At 41.6% G+C, this 20,292-nt stretch overlaps 1 protein-coding gene across 2 annotated transcripts; it reads right to left on the reverse strand.

Annotated features, from left to right (window-relative positions):
• Window positions 1-11,929: 11,929 nt before the first annotated feature.
• LOC124702803 (ubiquitin carboxyl-terminal hydrolase 5) lies at window positions 11,930-19,854 on the reverse strand. 2 transcript variants are annotated; one of them, XM_047234967.1, is made up of 13 exons: window positions 19,537-19,854; window positions 18,881-19,123; window positions 18,211-18,355; window positions 18,006-18,065; window positions 17,800-17,919; window positions 17,234-17,650; window positions 15,511-15,651; window positions 15,266-15,436; window positions 14,818-15,075; window positions 14,578-14,726; window positions 13,948-14,433; window positions 13,190-13,460; window positions 11,930-12,771 (listed from the first exon to the last, which is right to left on the reverse strand). In XM_047234967.1, the coding sequence occupies exons 1-13, from the start codon at window positions 19,665-19,667 to the stop codon at window positions 12,589-12,591; spliced, it is 2,775 nt and encodes a 924-aa protein (XP_047090923.1). In that variant the 5' UTR covers window positions 19,668-19,854; the 3' UTR covers window positions 11,930-12,588. The 2 variants fall into 2 exon arrangements, with proteins under 2 accessions (XP_047090923.1, XP_047090924.1); XM_047234968.1 differs by having other exon boundaries at window positions 17,824-17,919; window positions 19,537-19,853.
• Between the last annotated feature and the right edge of the window lie 438 nt (window positions 19,855-20,292).

The raw sequence follows: 20,292 nt of genomic DNA on the forward strand, positions 1-20,292 counted from the left end.
ACACCGGCGGCTGGACGGGGTAGCCGCGGTCACAGGCCGCGCGACGGCGTATCTGGCGGAACTGGTCGGAGCGCCCAAGCGCCAGCGGCGGCTGTACATGGGAACCGGCGGCGGAAGGGAGCAGCGATGACGGGCCGGAATTACAGGCCCTCCACCCTCGGCTGCTTGGCGGCGGCAGCGGTTGGACGGCGGCGGCCTCTGCGGAGATCGGAGCCGAGGGGATCCCCACTCTCCCTCGTTCATATCCTCGGCGCCGGCTTCCTTGAGGTAGGTTTACGCCTCCGATTCTTTCGTGTGCGGCCTCCGATTCTCCCCACATGAACAGCAGGTGTGGATGGCTGCTCGGATCAAGCGCCGAAGGCCTCCCTCGTCGTCGTGCTGGTCGGACGGTCACTAATTCAGTCATTAATTGAGACAATCTTGACTGGGAGGGGAATGCCGAATGAACCAGAGAAATAGATGATTTCCCAACTCGATCTCATTCCATCTAATAGAAGGGCCTCTTATCTCCCTTTGGATCTCGATTTGTTTGGTTCTGGGTTCTCTATTTGTTTGGTTCTGTGTTCTCCTCTCTAGGTTCCAGCAAAAAAAAAGAAATTTTTATGTATGGTGATTGATATTACAGTAACAAGATGATTGATGTTTTGTAGGGCTTGCTGCTGATTTTTGCATTTTGGACAAAGATCTGTGTAAGAAAAAGTCAGAACAAGAGGATTAGTAGGACCATGGAAACCATGACAAAACGGATCATTTTGATGCACACGTATTTGATGAAATGCAGGTACGAACCTTCTGTATTTCCTTTTTGCTCATATCTTTCTATGCATCTTATCCATCATGCTGATTGTATGGAGTTTGAAGAAGGGTTATATGCAAGGGAGAGGTGTCATTGTATGGCCATTGCTGGAAAGAAAATCACCGCTCTTTGCATTTTCATTCATTAGTCATTACTTGAGAATATGGTGTATTAGTTTCTTGACCTATCTTTCTGTCAAGCTGGTTTGGTCATATGATGTTCTGGTTCTAAAATTTATGTTTTCTTTTGCAGATTCTTTACAAGGGGAATAAATATCCAAGTTTTTAATGTTGTTATCAGATTTTCCCAAGAATGCCCCAAGAATGCTGAAACCTATGTCCACACAGTATGCATATAATAGATTGGCATTTGGATTTTGGTGTTCTGACTATGAGGCTTTCTTTGCTTGGTGAGGATTCTAACTGGTGTTGCCATTCTAATTTCTAGAAAAGCTGTACAGTTAATTGTGGCTTGGAGGAAAATATGTGATGGTCTTTTCGATTTGTTCTATGTAAGATATATAGATCTTGGTGAACCGTACATGCTCATGTAGGTGCTTGATAAATAGCAAGATGAACCTGATCAGCCGTAGGATAGTAGCTATTGACTTAAGTGTTGAACCTCTGGCTATGGAGCAGATTTTTCGCCTTCGGGAAATATGCTGAAGGTCCATTTAAATTGCTCATGTAGTTTATTATGTGCTTGAGGTTTCAATGTTGTCAGCTAACGAATGCAATTATGATGTGTTGATGATTATTACTAAACCTCTGGCAATTATTCATTTTCCCTTCTTAGCTCATGGTTCTTTAAATCAGTCCATCAATGATTCCTTGGCATGATAATCTTGGAGCTCGCACCTTATTTCACTATGATACCTTATTGCAAAGGTTGGAGCAGGAGCGGAACAATACATGAGCCTCTTTCAGTATGACTAGAACTAGAACAAGGCCTCATTTGGTAAGCTCTGTGTGATACTAGAGATTCTCCTTGTCTTTCAAGCATTTCTAGCTTAGCCCTTGAATCAGTTTGCTTTTTAATTCAAGCCGTCTTATGTTATTGAAATCTTCTCTGCTTTTATCTTACACAATCTGTTCTTACTGTACCATTGGCTGCTCTATAATTAGAAAATGTTTGTCCTTAGTGCTCTTTCACACCTTGTGCAGCAGGTTGATGTAGCTTCTTTTGCATAGGAAAAATGGTAAGTGCGTTTCTATGTTTATGGTTGGTTTTCAGTTTTCACGCTGCATGTCTGTAGGAAGGGTAATGCATTAAGCATGGCAGCGGTTGCAAACCAAGTATAGATCCAACTATTATGCGGGCCGCTGATATGTTACTTGTGACTTCCTCTTACCAGACTATCTGAATAAGCTTTGCAATTGCTGCTGGTTTGTTAACTATGGCAGCAAATCCACGTTCCACAAATGAGGATGTTTTGAAGTCTTTTCATGTACAGCCAACATAAGTAAATAATAATAACACCAGTAACTTTAAGGTGAGTTACAAAATGCAAGAAAATTACAAGATGTAGGCTGCCAGTATTTTGTACAACAGAAGCAATATACAAGTGATTCAGTTACTGATTCAGTTTTGGAATTTTATCATCATGGCTCTTTGTTAGTAATAACACTTGATATTTAGTTTATATTCGGTCCTTCAGCCGGATGATGCAATCATAAACTTCTTGAGGTGCAGAAAGCTAATTTAGGAATTTAGTCTTTGTGTCTTTTTTCCCTTCTTGATATTCCAGATGTTCTTCATCTGAAACACATGTAGTCAGTGTATACCTGAATCATTTCCATCTATCTAGAACCCATATATGTCTTCACTTAGTTTTGCATTGAAATTAAGAAGTTGTAGTGCCCAACATGGTTTCTGAATTTAAAAGGAGTCCGTATGCAGAACACAAATTAATCGTATGGACTCTGAGCTTGTTCAGGTATTGCGGAGGGAAAACATCTATTTTATGAATTTCGGTTTTGGAGGTTCTGTTTGCTAAAACTAGAAAAGTAGCATTCTTGAAACTTGCCCACATATTTCTTTTCCCAGAAAATTGATATATTCTCGTGGACTCCACGGCTGCTGTAGGTTTGTTTATCCTACTCACCTCTCTTCTCCTCTCTCGACATAGGCCCCAACATCATTCCCCTTTCCCGTGTTCTTGCTTGTCTTTTTTAATGGCTTGAGTTGATTGTTTACATTTTTATCCTACCGTAATGTATTTCAGTTCATTTTATATCAGTTTAGATCTGATAGAATCATCCTTTTCTTCTCCCCTTAGGAATGTCTCTCTCTATTTGGTGGAACAGGAAGAGAGCAAGCAGGAAACTGTGAGAAAATTTCGGGTCTAATCGTTGCTGTTCTGCTTGATTACCACAGTAGTAAAGTTGCCTCTTCTTGCAAAGTATGCTTAGTTATATTGGTTGCCTATAATTTCTATGTAGTAACTGGTTTGTTAAATCTAATTCTTGTGACTTCTGTGCACTATGGGAATAAAACTGATTTATAGGAGTTAGCTCTTGCACGAGGCAATAAATAGAGTATTTTCATGGTCCTCTTGAATACCTTTTAAATTCCTCTGAAAATAGAGTATTTTGAAATGGCTTTTGGTTCTCTAACATATTTGAATTTTGTCGTATTTCAAAAATATCAGAGCTTACCTGGAAAAAGGTATGAAGAAATTGATGGCAATTGATCCCCCGTTGGTAAGTAGGTCTACAGAAACATCAAATTTCATGTGTGATAATTTGTTTTTAGCTGTGCCTACAATACAATGCTCAAATAGTTATCATGTATATACATCCCGAGCAGAGACTGGATCGTGTTCTTGTTACCAAAATTTAACGGTACCTGTTGTGTTTATCAACATAATTGAAGTATGGAAGAAAACATACTCATCGTTTCCTAAGCCACTGGCATGGCAAAGGTTCTGCATAAAAAGTAGTATTGTTGCTTGCTTTAAAGTATTTTTGTAGATCTGCTTATATTGGTGCTGGATAGCTACTTTAGGCTACTCTACGGTTCTATTTGACTGTTTCATGTTTTTTTGTTTATATTGGTTTACATCCATATCCCAATACCATGGGCATTTATTCAGGTGTATAGCTACGAAAGGAGATGATACCCCTTTAATGTGACAAGTTTTAAAATTGCTCGTTCCTTGTTTTGTCTTCTCTGTCCACAAGTTGCCATTTTGCAGCTTTCTCATTCTCACAAAGTCTGTTCAGTTCTGTCTAGGAGCGTAGAACTATGGTTATCGTCATTGTTGGAGGCAAAAGCCAGAGCAATTTTATTTCTACTTTCATGTGTCGTGATTTTCTATTCCGGGAAGGAAACAATAAGGGAGGCTTAGGATTATTAATGCCATGGTCTTTGCTCTTTGAGGGTTACATATTTGGTATGCCTAAATAGCGAAGGTACTTCTTTTTTTTACTTAACTGTCTATATGCTATTCTCTCATTTTCTATGTTGTGTAATAAATAGTAATGTTGATATAGTCTTCAATTTGAAAAAATGCAGTATTTAATTTTTTTTTACCTTGTTGTGGTATCAATTGCTGAGCAAGTAGTACAGCTAACAATGGCTATCATCGATTCTTACCTGTTAGCTACTGGAGGCTTTATCAATTTTTTTATCTGCTGGTGGTCTTCGGCCTCAGTCCATGCTAAAACATAGAACAATACAGGAAAGTAGAACGAAACAGATCAACTGCACTAGGCAAATAGATTGCAGATCGAGCATGTTGTTTCTCTTTCCATGTGTAACAATGCATTAGAGCAGGAAAGGTTTGCGTACTTTGCAAAATAAAGCAAATATAATGAGAAGCTTGGGCAGTTGCTTAAACACTGATCAAATTTGAAAATCATTAAGAATTTGGAAAACTGCTCTGATATTGATTTAGTTTTGAGAAGAGATAAATGTTGATAGGTGCTGCTACTTTGCTAAAATATAATGCTATGATTTTACTTGTATTTAGACTGCTATTTTTAGTGTGTATACAATGCTCAAGCAGTGTTCCAGAAATTGCTGCCATGCGCCTGTTGGGCCAGTTTAGGTCCCACTTTATGTTAAACCAGCAATGCTCGTGTGGCTTAGATATTGCATTCTCAGTCAGTTTTATTTAAAACACCAGCTGAGCATGTGAGTCAAATGAATTGGTTTGTCAACACTGAATTATAGAAACAACACCTGAAAAGTTATTGTAGGATGAACATAGTTTCGTTATTTCCCTTACTGATCTACTTGAGTTACTACACTTGTTTTGCGTTTTTAGCCTCTTCTATAAACGGCCCAGTTCATTTCCAGGTTGTGATATAGTAGTTTGTTAACTTAAAACGGCCAGTTGGTGTTATCAGGACTTTTACTTAGTCTGGAGTTATATGTTTGGTTATCCGTGGCGTCGGATGCTCACCATATGTGGCATATGTTTTAAATTAGCAAAATTCATTAGTACAACCAAATCCAAATAGTCTTGAAGATATACTACAAATATTTACGTTCTTGTCCACCAGGTCACTAAATGTGGTACGAATGCAGTTTCTTTAATCCTGCTCTTTCTAATTTTTCAGGTCACTGAGTCGCTCAGTTCGATGGAGGACGAGCCAGAAACAGAAAACACTATCGCAGAGGTAGATTTAATCAATACTTATACATATGTTAACTTCCAGTTGCCTATCATGTAGAGATTTTGAGGTATTATTTTGTGCTATTGATGATAATCCACTGTATTACAATTAATCTGTGTTGTAGAAGCTTTAGCTGATCTGGTTTTGTATCTTTCGAAATAGATTTGAAGAGGTTGCACATATTCTGTTTCAGGTACTTATAGCAAATACAGAGTGGGCCAATATTCGAAAAGAGCACAAGACTTGAGGATTTGAGCATGCTTGTAGGCCAGAAGCATCACCTTCAGACTTTGTCACTTGTTGACAGTCTAAAATTGACCCTGAACTGATATGGGCACTTGCTAAGCAAGACATCAAAGACCAGCACTAGCTGAAGGTTCTACTCAACTTATATAAATTGTTTGTTTTAGTATATTTTGTTAACTTCCATGTAATATGTAAACCATTGAAGTTAGATGTTAATCACACCATGTTTGGCATGCAGATGAAATAGAAAATGCAGCCGTTAAAGGCACCAACAAATGAAAACCCATCTTGCTACCACTTCTCCTGAATTTTCGGAATTATTACTGTATTGTTACATTTTGGCATACTATCCTTTAGTGTGCCTAAGGGACTACCAAAGTAGAACATGAATTTTGGTTACTATGTATAATGCACCAGTACTATCTTTAGACAAATGCTGCACCCCTTGCTCTCCACTGCCCGTCTTGTCCGAGTCCGAGTTTGGAGCAACACCGATTGCATTATGTTATTTGTCTTTGAGCCATTCATTTGTTTTGTTGGTTCCTAAATTTGTTGTATTATTTCAAAGATGTGTGTTTTAAGTTCTACTTGTATTTTTTGCAGAAGAGTATGTAGCGAGGTTATTCGTCAAAAGTATTTACAAACCATGGCACATCTAATTGTAAGCCCCTTGACCTGGCTGGGATCACAGCCCCACAGATCTTTTTCGTCGTACTCTGGTCTTTATCGCAGCCTACCGGAAATAGGGCGTATAAGTTGAGATTTTAACATGTGTGTGTGATTGTAACCTCCGGAATGAGCTATTTTATCTTCTTCTATTAATATATTGAGATCATTCACAAACTGGTAAATATGGTTATTTTCCTGCTATATTTACCATGCCACCAGAAATGTGCTATGTGCTCTGCTTCCTTTCTCCTTTCTCCTGAAAAAATAATATCATTGTTATATCTGCAAACAAATATACTTGGGAGATTGGTGCAGCAGAAGGGGAGGGCCTGAAGGGTTGGGAGCGACGACTACTCCGCCCTCGCCAGCTTCCGCCGCCGCTCCTCCCTCGCGCAGCCGCCGCTCCTCCCTTGCGCAGCTGCCACCGTCCACGGGTTCGGGCGCCGTCCCGGAGATTGAGGAGCCGGTCGGCCGGCTCAGGGGTGTGGCCATCCGTGTCCAGCGTGCTGCTCGCCGGCCGTTTCTGCAACGTAATCTTATCCCAAACCTCAGCCCCCTCCTCATCTTCTCTCTTCCTCCAACACTCTGATTTTTAATTGATGTTATTTCTTAACACAATGTGTTCATGTCTGAGGAAGAAGAGAAGGAGGATATCAAGGAGGGGATGTTGGGGCTCTAATGGTTGGAGGTAGCCATGACTGCCAGTGGTAGCCAGAGAGGTCGTTTGGCTGCTTTGTATATGGCACAAGGAGGAAGGGAGCGGGAGACGACGATGGAACCAAACAATCCTACATCGACAACAACATGCAGTCCACAGGTGCTCCCGAGCGATGGCGGCGGCGGCAGGGAGTGCCCGCCTGAGCGACGGCGGGGGTTGGAAGTGTCCGTGCCAGCGACCTCACCGTCTCCAACCTATCTGCAGGTGAGCAATGAATTTGAGACTTGTTCTTGGTTTTTCTGCGGTTCGTGGAGCGGGTCCGAAGCGAGTTGGGTAGCAGCCCTCAAATTAGGTGGGAGTTGCTTACTTTACAGCCAAGTAGGGTATTAGCTTGATGGTCTACTTTACAAGATAAAGACATTGTACATGTTTAGATTTCTTATTTTAATTCGGTAGTTTTTGTAGGATTGCTTGCATAGGCATTAATATATTTTATTACATCTCTTTTTGAAAGAATCTGCACTATGCTCGTTATGCTTTTAGTCATACTTAACTAATGGAAATGTGGAGGGTTAGAGTTTATAATGCTGATTTACTTTCTGATATGTGAGGTGTAGTAACATACTGCTTGGCGGTGTGCTGCGAAAAAGGTGGGGTTGCGATGTTTCTAAATTTATAACCTCTCCACTTTTCACTCTTATGGAAGTTTGGGTTGTTAATATTTACGTTCCTCTCAGGTATTGTTCTTTACAGAATAAAAGCATAAGAAGCTGCTACCTCTTCTTGACTATTCAACACATGGTTGTCAACTGGATGACTCTCATATGGTGTAAGGGGATCTCACGTCATGACTGAATTCGTATCTGTTCTGTAGCTTTTGTGTCGTCGCTTTCTGTGCGTGAATTTTGGTGTATTTCACAATTCTTCTTGTGATCTTCCAAGAGGGAGAAAATTACAGTGTTACAAATATATGTTTACCGCTCTTTACCTTGAATAGTTAGATGTATTTCAGACATAATCTTTGTTATCTTGTTAGGTTCCAGTGCATTTTGTTACCCTAATATTTTCATGAACCATCAATCCTACGTCAACCGGTGCATTTTGTCCTAGTTGGGCCCTCACTTTTCCCCTTGACCCCAGCCTCCCTCTTTTTGGCATAAAGTCATAGATATTATCATAACTTTAATGCGATATGTACTGCAGATTTAATCTAGCTGACATAGGGTTCTTACTCTTCCATTGTAGGTTCATTGAACAACCTGCCGACACATGGTTGTTACTCTTCCATGTTAGGTTCAGTGAACAATTTGTGTGTGATCATGAATTAACCCTTCAGAATTTTAAGATGCAGGCACGACCTCAAATTCACATGATTGTACTACGGCACGACCTTGATTGAATGTCCTGGCAGAATTATTAACTTTCATATTTTGTGTGTAATAAGACCTGCTTGTTGTGCTCACTCACTTACGTTTCAGGTCCTCATGCTACATTAGGTGTTCTCAAGGAAAAATACTGATATGACAGTGTTTCGAAAGTACGTATATCTGTCAGTGTTATATATATTACAGTTCATACCTAAGTTGTGCATGAAGTGATATTTCTTCAGCAAAAGTTACCTGACTGTATTTATTACAGTGTATTTGACATATAAGGAACCTGAGCACAAAATCAAATGGCTGATATGTGGCATGCATCTAAGGTTGTTAGATGTTTCCATTTTTTAGTTCCATAGATGAGAAGACGCGACTCAGGACGTACTCCTTGGACACGAGACAGACGCGCGGCCGGGCCGCTTCAGCGCTGCCTGCAGCCTTGGGCAAGCTGATACTGTCACCTGCGCAGGGCGGCGTGCGCTTGAGATTCCACTCGAGATCGACTGGATTTTGTAGTCAATCAAGTTGTAGTGTTCAGAACTTGTGAGGTTGTTAAATTTCAGAGAAGATATCAACTGATATGAGTTTCAGAATTATATGGCCATATCCTCTGTAATTTTATCCCAAAGCTGCTAATGTACGAGTTTCAGATTTTTGTGCACTACCCAGGCTAGATGGAATGGTGTTCAGTTAGAGAAGATAGATGATCTTACTTGGTAGCTTATCATATATGTACTGTCCCTTTTGATTTTGCTTGTTGATCTTTAGATAGTATTTTTGCTGGCAGACCTTCTATAAACAAGATGGTATATGCCCTTCCATGCTCTATAAAGAAAAGGGATTCCATGCTTTTGCATGTGGTATTCTCTAAACTGTAGTTCTCTCTTATTTAGCACAAACTTAACTATCTCCTGATGTTTCAGGCATTATCTTATATGGTTTACCACAGTAGTAAAAAATGTTGTTTGCAGAATAGTTATTTGTCACAGTTTCCCCTGTGTGGAAGTTGTAATTAACGACTACGGGTCAATTTTTGGCTGAGATTTTGGTTTTGGCAGTGGGATGTATCTTGAATCAAAATGGCAGGTACATCTTGACATGGTTGTTTATCCCAGGCGTGATTTGAGGAAGATGCACGGTTTTCCATCTTGAATCAATGTTGAGTTTTGTGCTCTTGCAAACGAATATTTCCCTGCGTGATTTGAGGAAGATGCACGATTTTGTGACTACAGAAATTTATTGTTTATTTTGGTTTAGTCATTTCTTATTTCGGTTTATTCCTGACAAAACTTCACAACGTGCAGACATCCACGTGATAGATTGATGATTTAGTTTTATAGCATATGTTCCTTACCAATGTGGTTCCGGTAAAACCTGACAAGTTATAGAAATTGTAAAATATTTAATATCAATGGACAATCGCAGAAAATGGGAAAACAAAATCTCATGGCAAAAATGGAAGGCGAATCTAATAGAACCGTGAATACTCTACGCATTAAATTTGAATGACCAATACATGAAAGATCGTCTTACAACTATTTTGGTATGAAACATCCTGTATAATTCTGTAAAATTTATAGGGATAAGAAATAAACGCCATATTTGATGCGTATATAGCAACTCAAGACATGATCAATCACCAAAAATATAGATTTAAGCACCAAAATAAATTATTTATTAAATTACCGTCCTATATGTCAGCATCCATTGGCATATTAATACGCTTTCATTTGCACTTGCGCGATAGCGCAACGGGTCATCTAGTGAACATAGCTTTCGACACTCAGGAAAACCGCTCGGGTCGTCCCCTCCAGGGCGACTCGGGGCGGAACCCTAACCCTCCGCCGCCGCCTTCCCTTCCGCCTCCTCCTCTCTCCTCGGCGTCCCCTGAGGCTGCCGCCGGCGAAGCCTGGCGCGGTCGGTGATGGGGGCGGCGGGGATCCGCGCACGGTCCCCTGGGGCGGCGGTAGGAGGCACGCCACCGCGCCGGGGGGATGATCTCGGAACCCGGCGGTTGATGGCGGCGCGGCTACCTCATCACGTCTTCGTCGCGGCCTCGCCGGGCAGGCGATGATGGGGGCAGCGGCGCGGCCATGGAACCATGGTGGCGCGGCTCTCTCCTCCGTTCCTCGCCGCGGACTCACCGGGCAGGCGGTTTGGGGGCGGCGGCGCGGCCCTGGATCCTGGCGGCGCGATCCTCTCCTTCCTTCCTCGCCTCGGCTTCGCCGGGCGGGTGGTGATGGGGGCGGATCTCGTGCTGCTCCTCCTCAAGGTTTGGATCACGGCACAAAGGGCGGCGGCCCTGGATGGCGGTGACGGCGTCGACCTGGTGGCATGTGGCGGGCGTCAGCGATGGAGGTGCTTGGAAGCCGGCGATGGTGTCGCCGGTGGAGGGTTGGGTTAGCCAGTCCGCGATGGTCGCCGACGTGGGGGTCCGACCTGAATAAAGGCGGCGGTCCTAGGGCCTCTCTTGCGTGAAGAGGAGGACCTACTGGAGGCCTGGACTCGTGATCTGGCCGGAGGGTTGAGTTCCGGAAGGCTCCACCGGCGAATGTAACAGCGCTTTGCCTGGAGTTCTGTCGGATCGGAGGTATTCGGTCGTGCGCACCCATGCGTTTATTCCGACCGTTTGGTTCCGGAGGGAGCGGCGTGAAGCTCTTTTTCCGTGTTGACATCAAGTGACTATGGATCCATGATGAAAGTCGGAAGAAGAGAATTTCTTAAAGGCCGGAGGGGAGGACTAGCTAAGGGAGGTTCAAGTCTCCGCGCCGTTGACGGGCTTGCTTGGTGTCCCGGCTTCACGGCAGCGGTTTGGAAGTGGGGCGGCAACACGGGTGAAGCGCGAGTCCTACCTTTCGGGGTGAAAACCCAAGTTCGGCCTTAGCCTGGTTGTGCCTAGCGGTGACCTTGTTGGAGGCATTGTTTTGAGAGCGGGGACTATCTTCGGGGTGAAAACCTAAGATCTTTGATCGAGCGATGACGGTGTTTGAGCACTTGTTTCCTTCTTGAAGGCGTCGTTTTTGGAGAGTCCGTAATTCGGGTGTTGTCATGGTGGTGGATGTATTGCTGTTCTTAGGCCCGAGATACTGTAGCGAGACTTTTGTTTCTTAGTTTTCTTTTCCTTTTTTCGGCTGTGTGCATCCGTAGTGCCATTAGGGTGGTGCATTGTTGCAGAGGCTGGGTGTAATTGGTATCTTCTTGATATTAATATATTCCCTTTATCGAAAAAATATAAAGTTATTTCCTAAATCTCTTACTTTTTAAAATATGTTTTGTTCTGAAAGGTCAGTGGTTGAAAGTGCGGCTAAGAGCCATCTAAGACAAACTATATTCCGGTAAAAGGCTTCTTTTCCCATCACGCATGCAAAAGTTAATGTTGTCAAAATATCCCCGATTACAGCTAACCTGAAGATTATCAGCCACATGGTTTTATAGGTCTGAGCAGTTCCATGTATTTCTACAATCTGGAACCTGGAACGGCACTACACAAACTAAAATTTTGCTGTAATAACATGGGTTCACCATATATCAAGAGCAGTGCACCAACGGTCCAACGTCGGCATGACAGTCACAGTTCCAGAATTTGTATACAGCCTCTCACCAGTCAGAATGAGGTCTGAGCAGTTCCATGTATTTCTACAATCTGGAACCTGGAACGTCACTACACCACAAATTACAATGTGCTGTAATGATATGGGTTCACCATAAATCAAGAGCAATGCACTGACATCGGCATGACAGTCACGGTTCCAGAATTTGTGCACAGCCTCACCAGTCAGTATGACACAGGTGAAACTACATCACCTCTGGTCTAGGCGTCTAGCGTTCATGATGGAAACATTAAGGTGTACAGTAACTACATCTAACAATGAAACAAAACTCAAGAGTCAAATTAAGCAAAACAGTACTCTCAGATCGTCGCCTTTTCGTTTCTCTTCTAGACAGAACTAGAAACCCTACCTTCCTTCCAGGCTGTATAGCCGCAATATCCAGCTTGTTAACCATTTGACGTCTTCATATGATCCCCCCATCAGTATTGATCCAGCTTTGGAACTACCTTGCAATTATATTTGATAACTTCTAAATGGTCTTAAACCCTACCTTTCCCATCAATAGTAATAACGGTATCACACTGGAACATTGCAATTCTATGAAAAGAAGAGAAGCAGGGGTTTCTTCCTGAATTCTTCTAAAACTGAAAGAATTTGTGCATTGATCACACTATCTTTGGCTAGATCTGTTGTTCCGTTTCACGCAAGACTGAGTTCCATTGCTTGCTGCTTCGTCTGGCTCTCTAACTCTTCTATAAAACAGCACGTAAGCTGCACCGGACTTCACATCTTCCTCATTGATAGCAGAAACATGGCTATCATCGAAATTGTACCACCTGTTCTCATCCAAGAGCTGCACAAGAAAGAACACCCTATTAGATTTCTATCTACAGCCTTACACATGGGAAAATAACTCTAGAACACAATAAGTGGCACTCAGAATTATGGAAGACCACATGGTAACAAAAATTCCATAAAAGATTTCAAATATCTGACAATTAAGATTCGAAAGGAAAAAATGGAACCGTGAAAATATGCGCTTCGGCATCTCAAAAATACCATAGTGAGATTGAAAAAAGAACTGGAATAAGAAATGCAAAATTAAAACTACAGCTAAAGATAAAACATAAAAAATACAAATACCACATGATTATGGTATCAACAGGTTACAGACACCAATAACACTGTAATTCCTACAGAGCTATGACTACTGCTTGGCAGACAAACAAGTAACAATTGCAGGAAAAAGTATTAGAAGTTGAGAAATTAACCTTTATGTATGCAGTATAATGCCCACTCGCCATGCTGCCATAATGATTGCTAACGGCATATAACTCATATATTTGATGCTGAGAGATCTTGTTAGCAATATAGTTTGTCAAATCCAAGCCATGTATTGGGAAATTAACAAAAGTCTCTAGCTTATGCTTAGTTGACCTACTAAATGAAAATCTCTTCAAATGAATAACCAAAACTTCTGGTAGTCTCCATAAATCGAGCTTTTTACTAGCTTGCCTTTGCTCCTTGCACCTTGGACAGTACCTAATTAGATTAACATAGTTTTGTTAAACTAAATTGTAAAAGTAAGGTTCTAGACAGCACACAGGAACAATTAGCCTGTGCCTATTATAAAATGCAACTATTGATTTTAAAAAAAGCTCAGGAAATGAAACAAAGGAATCATAGTAATGCTCTCAAGGCCAGTTGACATTATACATAAACAAAACAACCATACAGTGAGACTACTTTCTGTAACGAAGAGGGCACTGACATTTCCAGGTTTTTCTCAATTTAGATATTTCATATTCTGCAAAGCAAGATACCCATTGAAATAATAAATCATAAGCGAATGAATGAGGTTATATCAGCTGAAATGGAAATGTGGACACTCCAGCTAATTATTGAGATAATTATAGCCCCATGTCAACTGAAACTGAATATCAGCTAAGTAGCGTTTAGCAACACTTGCGTGAACAACCCATTTTGAAGCAACAAGTGTATCTTTCAGGGAGTACAACAGAAAACTAACCACATTTCTTCAGGAACAAGTGGTTCTTCTCTCAAGAAAGCATCCAAGCATGCATAGAGCGAGAGAGGTTCACCACGGGTTCTCTTGGCAGGAGGAGCATACTTAAACACCTCTGGAAGGTGCTCCAAATGATTAGTGTTCAACTTTTTAAGATCTGACTTGGACCAGTTGACAAAAATCACAGTGGCGAGCGAGGACTGCGGAACCCTGATACCATAATCTGTTTGCTCAATTACTGTGTTACTATCATCAATCAACTGTAGCTGAAATTTGCTGTTGTCTGTATGGTAACTCTGTGTTCTTGTGGAAAGAGAACTTTGAACTGCCGAGTGTTGTGATACCTGATTTCTTAACATGGGCACAAGCATTTTACGGGCCATTTCATGGATATCAGAACCAGTGACAATTTCATTTCGACATATTTGTGCAAGTAGAGGGACACCATATGATTTCCAAGAGGTCAAGCTGCTATTGTTGCCATGGTCCCTACAGAAGAAAAGCTAATATTATAAGAACTTCATGCACAAGAAGAGCTTCCCACTATTGCAAGTCAACAGCAAATGGTAATGGTGTATGTTGTATTAGTATAGCTATCACTCTAGCAGAATACAAATGTAACGTATGTCTTACAAGTCTTCACGGCGATGCACAAATTGAACATAACTTGCCCTTTTTTCTAATTTTGGAAGCCTATAGACTGCCAGGTGATCATCATCTTTAATAGTAGAAAGCTGAAGCACTGGATCCTCAAGAATGAGATGGACCCTGTGATTTCGTATCTGCAGATGCAATACAGGGGAAAATATATAATTACTTGCATGATAAAACACAGCAAAATATGCTTGCTCAAACAGGGCATTTGTAACAAACCTCCGCAATTAAAAGTCTCTCTTCTTTTCTAAGTGAGCATGCGTTGCTGAGCGCTTGGATAAGATCTCTGCACCTACCTTGCTTGGGTACACTTACAGTGTATAGTGTTGGTGGAGCACTCCCATCACAAGTGAATAACACAACGGTTATGCTTCGCGTTGAAGCGAACTGTAGGGGTAAGGAAAGATACATGAATGGATCAAATGTCACTGAAACCTTTCCGCAGGTTGGACAGACCAAAGTTGACTTGTACTGTCCCTGGCAATTAAGTGGCAACGTTTAGCAAAATACCACTGCACGGGGTCATCCCAATTACCACTTAAAACTGAGAGACGTACAAAAAATCCATAACGAATGCAAGAAACGAAAAATGAACAGAAGGAAATGAACCAACTCCTTATAACATTGAGGTAAGTGATTCATACAGGTTCCGCCGTTTGCAACTTACCTGGCATACATCAACTATGATAGAATCGTTTCTGGCAATATGATTTGCCCAATACTCATCAGCAACCTCTTCATCTGATCGTCCATCAGCATCTTTGGATTTTAAGTAAGGTCTATGTTTCACACGGTTCAAGTCTTCATGCAGTCCATCCAGGAGGAATGCCAATAGCTCCTGGAAGAATTCCATGAGGTGCAGATTAAAGAAAACTGCTTACAAATAAGGGATGTCCAACGAAAGAATCAAACCTGTGAATCGTGTTGGTTGTATCCACTGAACTGAGGTGCAAACCGCGAAAGCTTTGTTTTAAATGGTCGTGGAGAAACTGGGGTACGGCTAGGAGCCCAAAGTTTTCTCAGTAGCTCTCCAAAAGCTAATGCAAGTTCACCCTACAAGACTACCATCAGATCTCAGTACAATTAATATGGCACATAGATGCAAATGATCATGAGACCGGAAAAAAGATTATATAATAGCCAAGTTATTTTTGTATGAGCTGGCAACGTTGCTGTATTAGAACTTCAGGGTGTTCCCATAAAAGTACCTATCGCTACCAACTGTAATGTGCAATCAATCTGGTATGTGATGCCAAAAAGAAATAAACATGAGAATTTTTTTTCTCTCCTGCAAAGAAAATTACAGCAATTTTGATTTCAAACGCAATGCATGTCCATTGCTACAAAACCACAAAAAGGAAGAGTTGAGTCAATGGTTGAGATCGTGGAAAGAGGTTGGTGTCCTGCAACAATTGCGCGGTTCACAGCTTAACAAGAGAGCAACCTGAAGACGTTGCATTAGAAAATTCAAAAGACAAGGAGAGATTGGTGCGGAGAGACGTTGGAGAACCTGAAGTGACCATGGAATGGCCTTTCCAGCATGGTTTTACAGGCATCGCTTTGGCGAGACGTTGGAGAACCTGAAGTGACCATGGAATGGCCTTTCCAGCATTGTTTTAAAGGCGCCACCTAAGCCCTAAGCAACGCTTAGGCGTCCAAGCGCTCCCCCTCCGCCATAGAAAAACGCCCGCCTTAGGTGCCTAGGCATCCAAAGCATCCGACTCTTAGGACGCCTTAGCGCCTTTAAAACAATGCTTTCCAGGATTTGAAGTGGGACAAAATTTTGAATTTTCTAATGCAGGAGGATAGACATTAGGAAGAGGACTGCATGATGTCATTGATTGGGTAGGATGAGGTCTATCATTGCACTAGAATAAGAATTTGTTTCTTCCTTAAACTAAAACTAGAGCATGGTTTTGAGTTGGGAGTCTCATTCACGTATTTGTTTGTTCGTATCTTTTACAGGAGTGTTGGTCTAAGTTAAAAAATAGTAGTGCATTTGTTCATTTGTATTAGGTCCCATATGTGAGTACAAAGTGCATTTGTTTATTTATATATATCTTGGAAGGTAGGAATGCATTTATTTATTTGTACTTTTACAAGGTTTATTGGTCCACAGGCGAGTACTAGTGGAGGAATAAGAGTGAACTCACCACCAACTGCAATCTTTTTAAGTAGGAATATAAATAGATGAGGAGAGACAGGAACCAGACAGAAGCTGCTATAACAAGAGAAAGAGCACAATCTGCCAGATGCACGATTATATAGAAAACACACAGATTTTTCCATATTAAAGAAAAACTAGCAGAAAACTTTATTAATGAAGAGTACTATGAATCTCAAAGAAGATAGCATAGTCAAAATGATAGCAGTAAGACTACGAAAGTATGCAACACACACGAAGATTCAAGTTAAATTAAATGTAAATTTTACTTCTGTAGCAAATTAAGTCTCTGACAACTTTCATGGTTGTTGCATATCACTATACAAGTACTTCTTACCAATATATTATCATAATCAACAAGTTTTTTTACGGGTAATAATCAACAAGTTATACTCAATGATCAACAAGTCATACCAGATAAGGGCTAATTAAAGCATCAAGATTTCAGGCCATGCTAGAAAGAGTACTTACCACCATACCCAGCGGATTGTGCCAATTAATTTCACAGTGGTAATCTTCACGAAAATATCTAGCAAACTCTGGTGTGTGCACAAGACATTGTACAGCACTGTTCATGAAACATGTGTTTCCTAAGTTAAGTAGCCCGGTAAGACCTGACGGAAACCCCCTGGTGGTCACACCAACAGTACCAGGCAAAGTATCCAAGTCACCGTTGGAAGATCGCAGGTGCTGGCTTTGAGGGAGACTAGAGCTGTAGCTTCTGGAACCATAACTGATTGATGCAAAATTCTCATTTGAGAATCCTGATTTTGAAGCATCTGTCGTCAAAGAAGTTGACCCACGTTCAAAATAATCGTTTTCTTGGATCAAACTCATGCACCCACCATCCAGACTACCATTTGCATTAGCAGTAACTTCAACTAGAATCTGCCATAATAAGATACAGTTCATTGTTAGGATCATTTACTATGAAAATGTGCTGACATAATTGCACCAAAATTTAGTGCCACCATCACTAAACAGAAAGTGACAAGCACAAGTCAAAAATATTTTTAAAAAAGCTCATGACTACCAACAGTGATGTAAAGCCCAGTTCTCACATCTTGATCCATCTGAATGTTGGCATCCTCAAGAGTTTTCTCCAAGTTATCCATCAGAGCATGCTTTGTTCGACCATAGTAGTCCCAAATGTACACCTGCCAATAATAGCAATAATGAGTAAGCAGAACTTATAAATGCAGTAAAACCCATAGCCGTAGACATTAAAATACAACAGCTCTACCTCATCTGGTACCAGGTCAAAAACCTCACATGCCTTCTTATAGAGTTCATCAACTGTATCCTGCATGTTAAAATTACATATATATTCAGTTTTTCCATTAATTCTCCGGGGGGGGTCTAGAGTAGTTTTGCAACAAATAGTGCCATTACATGAATTCTACTGAAATGTTTTCATAAAAAGGATGGACGAAGATGTAAGAGCACACCTTCTTGCTTATCCTTATTACAGCTTGTTCTCCTTTTGGCATCAGAATTAACTGCAGACGTAGAGGATAAACTTCTATGGCTAGATCAGTTTGAGAGAAGCCAGTATTGATTGCCTTTCTTGGTAGTGTTGGTCCTCCACCATACCTGTAAACGGATTTTGAAAATAATAAAAAATAAGTTAAGCAAAGTGAATTCCTTTCTTGGTAGTGTTGGTCTTCCACCACACTCAACATTCTTCTAGCGATACAACTTCTTCACTAGTGAATAGTAAGTAGTTTAGTAGCACAGACTTCTCTTTGTGTATTGTGTTCAGCATCTTTGTTTACCAGCAACAGATGCTACGAAATATGTTGCTGCCAAAATAATTGTTCTATAGGCTTTGTAACACAATGACCAAGCATGTCAAAGAAAGTGAATGAATTTAGTATACACAGGTATATGGACTAGTATAATAAACACCCTGATGGACAATCTGTCCCTAAAGTCAAGTAAGGTGGCACAAGAACGAAGATAGGTCCATGTTTTCAGACAGCTAGAAGTTGTGTAGCAACCACAAGAAAAGAAGATGACGCGTAATTAAATGCATATTGACAATAAACAAAATGATTTTATATGGAGAACATAAGGTTTGGGGAATCAGATTCCACGTTCAGAATAAATGTGACATACCAACCATGCAGCTTTTCCCAGACTTGTTGAGGGAGCAATATATAATCACGGCCTTCAACCAAGGTATCATGTAGCTCAATATCCATACTGGAGACTTCAGATGCCACGTCATCCAACAAATCTAAATTGTCAATAGGTCCTGGCCTTGTTGGAGCATTTGAACCAAACTCATGTTGATGAGAACCATTACTTGTTACACCAGCCGAATCTTGAATGACGTAATCAATCCAACTTTGCCACCACCTATTTGAGTTAATGATAAATAAACATGTGTGTGTAAGAAAGATAGAAATGGAGAGTAGAAAAATGAAGTGGCAGGGCAAGGATGAGTCAAACATGAGATGTGCATGTTATGTAAATCTGTATACAGAAATATGTAGTCTGAAACAGATGGTTTGATGTGTATAGGAATGAAAGTTGTCATAATTTACCTATCCTTCACCAAGGATATAATCTCTTATGTTATATAAGGGATCTCACCAACAGCTAAACTATGCTAGACAAAGGCAGATCAAAAGGCAATTTCTTCACCAAATCCAGCTCTGAGTCCCTAACAACTATACCTCCAAATCGTAGTTGTAACCCAACCTATAACTCGGTCCACCCAAATAACAGCAGCAAGAAACCAGATGGATAAATATGAGAAGGAAGCGGACCTGTTTGTGACGAGGAAGAAGATGTCGCCCTCCTTGGCGTGGGCCTCCGCAGCGACGGTGCTGTCCCGGATCAGCGCCATCTCCTCCTCTGCGGAAAGCTCCGGCCCCGAATCGGACTCCACCATCTCCATCGCGGACGCCGGCGAGGAGCCCTCGGGCTAGGGTTAGGGTTGGGTCGGGTTGTCCTCCGAGCTTGGTTCCGCCGGGTGGTAAGGAAAGTTGCGGCGCTGGTGGTGGCGAATGGCTATGGCTATGGCTGCGGCTGCGGCCAGCGATGCGCGCGGATCTACGGAGGCTCCCAGGGGCGACCGGACCGAGCCGAGGAACAGCGGGCAGCGGGCAGCGGGGGCGGCGAGCCTCTCTCTCTAGCATATCCAGTCTCCACCGGCGCCCCTATTTTATAATTTGCAACACATACATTGGATCTTTATAATTTGCCCACACATTACTTTCTCTTTTACTATTTGCCACACATTACATTCATTCCTTTATAATTTGCCATATCACTTCGCTTCCTTTACAGATCTAGCAACTTCTTTTTACTCCAAAATACATACATTACCGAATCCATCAACCACCTTGCAAGATGAGCAAGCAATTGTTCCCAACTCCAGCCACTCCCCAAGCTGCAGCAGCTGTAAGACGGAGGAAACCGGCAGCGCAGACCTCGTCTGGTCGAGCTGAGCCGGTAGCGATTCCCACCGCAACCACCCCACACCCCGACTTGATCTGCCAGGAAGGTACCTGTGGTAGGGA

The sequence above is a fragment of the Lolium rigidum genome, chromosome 3 (genome assembly GCF_022539505.1).
Source record: "Lolium rigidum isolate FL_2022 chromosome 3, APGP_CSIRO_Lrig_0.1, whole genome shotgun sequence".
NCBI lineage: Eukaryota > Viridiplantae > Streptophyta > Magnoliopsida > Poales > Poaceae > Lolium > Lolium rigidum.

Coding starts and splice junctions, on each gene's coding strand:
- LOC124702803 (XM_047234967.1), bottom strand. CDS start 19,667: ATGGAGATGGTGGAGTCCGATTCGGGGCCGGAGCTTTCCGCAGAGGAG. Junction 18,356..18,880: donor TGGGAAAAGCTGCATGGTTG/GTATGTCACATT, acceptor ATCCGTTTACAG/GTATGGTGGAGGACCAACAC. Junction 17,920..18,005: donor TTGACCTGGTACCAGATGAG/GTAGAGCTGTTG, acceptor TATTATTGGCAG/GTGTACATTTGGGACTACTA.